Consider the following 6,625-nt stretch of genomic DNA (forward strand, 5'->3'; position numbering starts at 1 on the left):
AATACATTGCTAAGAACTACGAGATTTTCTTAATGAAATGCAAGGCCAATATTGACAAATTAGGGATTATTTTTTATAATAAACTTTTAGGTTTTTCATGGATGTAATATTAGATTTGATTAGAAATAACTTTTAATTCAACAAAGATTTTTTTTGTTAATAATTATTATGTGGTAGATCCTCTTTATTGCAGTCATGCATTCATACATAAATATCTCTCTAAAGTGCATTATAATAAGTCATCCTAATTCTTAAAAATTATGAAAAATCAAAATTCAATGATAGCTCAATCTTCAAACAATTTGAGGCATTACAACACTAGATATCAAGCAAAGATCATGGAAGAAGAAAGCACTCTTCGCTTTTAAAAGCTAGAGAAAGCATAAGAAGAACTGAGGGGGCAGTTAAAAATTATAATTAAATTGTTAAAAATATGAGCAAGAGAAATAAAGTGGTGGAAGAAATAGTGATACAAAATGAGACTAATCGACTATACCCTTATGATTTTGACCCATATTCATCATATGCATTTTAATGGGCCCAGCACTAAATGCCATTCACTGTAAGTTATTTTTATGTGCAGATTGATATGCTGATAATTGTTGCTCATGCTTCCATTTGTGTTGTTCTTGACATCAAGACATTTGATCGTACACAAGTTTCAAATCTTAATGATATCAAAGAATAAGAAAAGATGAAAATAGGCCTTGTTGAAAATAAAGAAAGTTTTGGTTATCAAAAGATAGATCTCATAGAAAAGAAGTTTAGAGCCATTGAAGGAATAGATTTTTATGGGTCAATAGATGCTACTAGATTACGCTTAGTTCTTGATGTTATGATTCCACCAAAGTTTAAAGTACTTGAGTTCAAAAAGTATGATGGGACCAAATGCCCTATTACATATATTACGATGTATTGTTACAAGATGGCTGCATACGCTCATAATGAAAAGTTGCTCATATATGTTTTTCAAGACAGTCTTATTGGGTTAGCTGCTTGGTGGTATGTGCAACTGGATAAACCTAATATTCATGGAAAGAGAGAACTTGCAAGGGCTTTCATTATACAATACAAGCACATTATAGATCTGGCACCAAATCGTATATCTTTACAAAGCATGAAAAAAAAAATACTAAAAGTTTTAAAGAATATACACAAAGATGGAGAGATATTATTACCCAAGTTCAACCATCGCTTATTGAAAATGAGAAACAATCCTATTTGTCAATACTTTTAATGCTCCTTACTATAAAATGATGATTGAAAATGCCACTAAAAATTTCAATGATATCGTAATTTCTGGATAGATCATTGAAAATGCCATCAAGAATGAAAAGCTTGAAGGTGGTGATGCAAAGAAAGGGGTTGTGTTAAAAAAGAAAGAAAGAGTTGCTCAAGCTGTAATTCATGATTAATATCACACAACTATAGCTCTGATACCACATGTAAACATTAACCCAACACCATAAATAAATAAAGAGATTCGACATACCTATTTGATTAGCCATGATTAATACGCAAAAGTAAAACAATCCTTTGAGTAGTTAGGCCTTTCTGAAGAACTTTAGCCTATTTTATTAAAAACCTAAAAGCCTTCCAATAAAAAGCTTAATAGGCCAATACACAATCACTACACATATTGACCTAGAAATAAATGTAAAGACAATTTTATTAAATTATCAAAATCACCAATTAATAGCAACTTACTTACGAAAAATTTTAACATTGATCATTGGGTGATCTTATTACTTGTGATATGGATTACTTTGCTTATTTAACAATCATTAATTCTTAGTAATTAAAGATTTTTATGTTTTATATTATTAAAAATCAAATATAATTTTGTATAAAAATATTAAAATAATCATACATATTATAATAGTTACACAAATTAATGATTTCAATATTATTTAAAGATAATAATTTATAAAATATTAGTATTATTTTTATTTATTTTATAATAAAATATAATTAAATTACTAAATTCACAAATATATTTATTGATTGATAAACTAATTTTTATAATATAAATTATGTAAAAAATATTTAAAATAGAAAATAAAACTAAAATATTAAAATCATAACAAAAGAAAAACAAAAAAAATATATATTTTATATATAAAACATTAAAACATTTAAAATAAAACACACAAATTATTTTTAAACTTATTACAATAAATATTAGTTTGAAAACATATAAAAGTATAATATAAAATAATTAAATTTTGAAAGAAAGTAAATTTTTTTGAGAGAACAAAAGTAAAATTTTAATTCACATATTAAATGAATAATATTAATTATTATTAATTTTATATATCACTTTACTTTAATGATAAAATATTTTACTCTTTTGTTAAGAATTAAATTATTTTTTAAAATAATAATTTGATCATTTTCAATAATTTAAAATTATTATTAGGTAAAATCATTTAATATTTATCATATATAATAATCTAAATTTTAAATAAATCATTATAAATTTTTAAAAATCGTTCTATGTTCAAACGCTTATATAAAAGGATAAGTAGCACTTGGCTTCGCATGATTTAACTAATTTTTTTTATAAAAAAGATTTTTATCCTAAAGATTTCAGCTTTCAGATCCAAGTTTCAAACTCGGTTACATAAATAAGTTAAAAAAAAAAAACAATTACTTAAAAAAACTTTAATGGACCTCAAACTATTTTTTAAAAATAAAAATCAAGTACGAATAGTCAAATCCAACTTCTGTGGTCCAACCATAATTCTCGGCTCCTCGTTCGCGTCTGTCCATAATTGATTCATACCAATTTACGACCTCTACATACATTTTACCCGAAAAAGAAATAAAAATGAAAAGTGAGAAAGAAAAAACCATGCTCACGCCGATAAGGGACACGTGTCAAAATCGTACGGCTACCCGGCTTTGGATCTACAAAGCCCACGATACAAAGCAAGTCGGTTTGGGTCGGTAATTGGGTGGTAAATTAGTAATTGGCTCGTTGATATTCTAAATTAGACATTAAAAATAAAAATCGGTTTCTGATTCTTTGGATATTTTTAGCGGGAGGCACCGCCTTCGTGTTATTCCAAAAAATAATTAATTAATATTTTATCATCAAAATAAAAAATAAATAAATGGCCACGACAAAGACTGTAGAGCAGTTGTTGTCTTGCAGCAGTTTGCAGGCTCCTGCCATTTCCTTCTTTCTTTTGTTTTTCTGTTTCTATCCTTTGGCTGTGCTGTTGCCTTATGGACGACTTTTCTTTTTCTTTTTAATTTTTTCAAATTATGTGATTCTCCTGAATCCTCTCTCTCCTCTATAAATCAAACGGGACCTCTCCTTTACTATCCTATGTTCTCTCGCCTAACATCTCAACGTCCTTTTTTTTTCTTTTTTCTTTTGTTTTTCAATTTTTTTATATGGTGCTCTGTTTATATTTGTTACACACACGCAGAGTTTCTCAAAGGAGCTGTACAGTTAAAGCTAAGGTATCAGTCTCTCTTTCTTCCTCTCCATCAGCTCTTTGCTTCAGATTTTTTTTGGGACCTTTTAGAAGCGACAGCCTTCTCTTTTTCCAATTTCAGCTGTTCGAACAACGTCTTTACAAGATTTCCTTTATTTTCTTCATCGATCTGCATCATTTCATTACCGAAATCTAATTTTAGAAAATTGAAGCTTAATTTTTCTTTGTACGTAACTTTTCTAAGGTTCAGTAGATCTGTGAAGAAATGAAATACGCGCTAGTTTTATTTATATTTTTGGCTTCAAATTGCAATTGTATCTATTTTTTTTTAAAATTTTTGTTTGAGTAGATCTGTGGATCTAGAACTGTTTTAAAATAATTTTATATTTTTAATCTTAAAAAGAAAAACAGAAAAAGCCTACAGTTAAATTTTGGTTTCCATTTAAGACGTTGATTAATTATGCATCTGTTTATGTTAAACAGGGAAATTAATTGTTAATTTAAAAAAACGTAGAAAGAAAAAAGATGAAGCAGTGTGCGATCCAACAAAGAGCCATTGGAAGCAGCCGTGAGGAGATGCGGAGCTCCTTTTCGGTTTCGGTTATGGTTTCGGATCGGAGAGAGGTTATGGTCTGCCCGAAACCACGTCGTTTGGGTATCATAAACGCTTCCGTCAACGAACACCCTGTTAGGTCCCTCAGATGGCAACTTAGGTGATTTTTCCTTCTTTCTATGCCCTTGAACTTTTACCCTCCCCTTTTATTTTCTTTTCTTTTTTAAATAAAACAGAGAAATAACAATTTGTTTGATGTTTTTCAGCCATCAAGCGGAGCATTGTGATTCAAAAGCAGGGAGTGATTTTTTGGATATGATTCTTACAAAGGTATGCTTCTTTCTCTTAATTTATTTATTTTAAAAAATTTCGAACTTATTTACCAGTTGTAATTTTAAAGTTCCTACCAATAAAATATTCTATAAATTATAAAAAATCTGAGCTTTGGTCCTGTAAACAATGGCGACCTCTCGATGCGAGAAATGTATTTTCCATCGGCCATTTGGGGGACCATTTAAAAATTTAACCGTTAGTTTCGCGTACGAGAAAAACAGTTAGCTGTCGCTGTGCCAACTAAAGAGTTTCTAGATGTATAGAGTTTTGGTTCTTCGAACTTCTCGTTTTAGTGCATTGGTTCTTATTAAAAAATTACTATGATTATGTAGCAAAATATAATAAAAAAAATTTACTATGATTATTGGTTTTGGAATTTAACAGGGTGGTTGTGGAGTGGAACAAAGTTGTACACAAGTAGCGTCGTCGCCCCCATTTTTTTGTGGGTCGCCGCCGAGCAGAGTAGCTAACCCATTAATACAGGATGCTCGATTTGGGGATGAGAAGATCATCACCCCACTGTCACCGCTATCTCCGATCCCACCTCCTTCGGGCTTACCCTCGTCGTCTCCATCATCCTCTTCAAGGAAAGGAGGCTGTATTCGAGCGAATTTTGGTAACAAACCAGCGGTGAGAGTCGAGGGGTTTGATTGCCTTGACAGGGATCGGCGAAATTGCAGCATCCCTGCACTGGCTTAGAACCCATTTCGATCCACAAAGTGTACATAGATAAAAAAAAAAAAAAAAGGAGCTTAAAAAAATCAGTTTTAAAACGGAGGGGAATTTTTAAGTTGTATGAAAAGAAAAAAAATCTGACGAATCCTTTCTTGGTGTAAATATGTTTGAAGGTCCTTTGCATGTAATGAATGAAGATGTGTTGCAAGTAAGTGAGTTTCTTCAACAAAAATAAGGACTTAGGCGTTGTTTATGTGTGGTGTGATGATTAGAAACCATGTCAGAAGATGAATTGGGGTCGATGGCCATTAAATCTTGTATTGTTTTTGTTTTGTTAGTAAGAGTGTCAAGTCAGGAAGGAAAAAATATTGCTTTTAGGTTTGATTTTCGAGGTCGTTGTTGCTTCGATGAGACAATGAGCGGCTTATGGAGAGAAATCTGTACAAAATCAAGCGGGTAATTGAGTGATTTAAGCAGTTTGTATAAATTTTTTTTTTATTTTTATTTTCGGTCTCTCTTTCTGTCTTTACTTTTTAGTTTGTTTGTTGTGTTTTGCATTTGGAATCCCCATAAAGCTATATCCTGCGAGGTATTGATGTTTGCTTATGGATCACGCCAGTTAGTATGGATCGATGATGGAGCCTGGAAAGGCTGATACTGGATTGATTTTTTGTCAGTATTCTCTTAATATGGGCAACGAGCATCCTAAAACTTTATGCTTTGTCAACGTGAATAAAGATGAAGGAATCTGAGAGTTATTGTGTAGTTATTCGACTCATCTAGTGTATGCAAAAATTGTCGAAGGTCTTTCGTTCCAAATCCGATGATCCTCCACGGTCCACTTATCTCATCAACCTTTTTCTTTTACCAGACAAGCATCATATTGTATTCCACTAACAATTTTTTATTACAATTTTACAATTATATAATCGTAATAAAAAATTATATAAAATTTATTTCTTATAAAATATAAATTTTATATAAAATTTTAATAAATTTAATTTAATTATAAATTTTAATTGATTAATTATTATAATATAATAATTATAAGTGACATGTTATCTGCATAAATTACTCTTTGTTTTTCTTTTTGTGGTAGGTAATAATAATTATTAGGCTAAAATATTAAAAAAAAAAAAAACCCTTAAACAAAAACATGAAATATTACCCACTCCGTACTAACGCATGTGATGGTAATGGATTGACGGACGTGATACTTTTTGTATCTTACTAAGATGTATATGTTTTCGTTTTTGTATCAATTGGATAATACTTGTTTGTATTTATTTTTATTTTTGTATTTGATGGATAATGAATAACTTGAACTTACCTCAAATATCCGAGTATATTTTTTAAACTTAAAGTTTTTGGAGAAAATTTTTGAATGAACTAAAATTTAATCTCAAAATGAAAAATCTGAAATTGAAGCTCTAAAATCATAAATTATTCAACAAATTTTATCCTAAAAATCCATTAAAATATTTTTTTAAAAATCAAAATTAAAAAAAAAAGCTAAAAATAAAAAAACAAAGGTTTAAAGAGATTAGTATTGTGATTTTAGTGAACGATTTTTTTGGGAAGGGAAAAAGAATAAAGAAAAAGAAAGAGATAGAAAGTT

The 6,625-nt window shown here is 29.5% G+C and overlaps 1 protein-coding gene across 1 annotated transcript; it reads left to right on the plus strand.

Annotated features, from left to right (window-relative positions):
• Positions 1-3,192: 3,192 nt before the first annotated feature.
• Positions 3,193-5,776, plus strand: LOC111287461 (uncharacterized). The gene is made up of 4 exons (XM_022878047.2): positions 3,193-3,471; positions 3,930-4,159; positions 4,266-4,329; positions 4,717-5,776. Exons 2-4 carry the CDS (start codon positions 3,972-3,974, stop codon positions 5,029-5,031), a joined length of 567 nt encoding a protein of 188 aa, XP_022733782.1. The 5' UTR covers positions 3,193-3,471; positions 3,930-3,971; the 3' UTR covers positions 5,032-5,776.
• The last annotated feature ends 849 nt before the right edge of the window (positions 5,777-6,625 follow it).

The sequence above is a fragment of the Durio zibethinus genome, chromosome 4, assembly GCF_047325235.1.
Source record: "Durio zibethinus cultivar Kanyao isolate XHJ-2024 chromosome 4, ASM4732523v1, whole genome shotgun sequence".
Taxonomy (NCBI): domain Eukaryota; kingdom Viridiplantae; phylum Streptophyta; class Magnoliopsida; order Malvales; family Malvaceae; genus Durio; species Durio zibethinus.

Coding starts and splice junctions, on each gene's coding strand:
- LOC111287461 (XM_022878047.2), top strand. CDS start 3,972: ATGAAGCAGTGTGCGATCCAACAAAGAGCCATTGGAAGCAGCCGTGAG. Junction 4,160..4,265: donor TCCCTCAGATGGCAACTTAG/GTGATTTTTCCT, acceptor GATGTTTTTCAG/CCATCAAGCGGAGCATTGTG. Junction 4,330..4,716: donor TGGATATGATTCTTACAAAG/GTATGCTTCTTT, acceptor GGAATTTAACAG/GGTGGTTGTGGAGTGGAACA.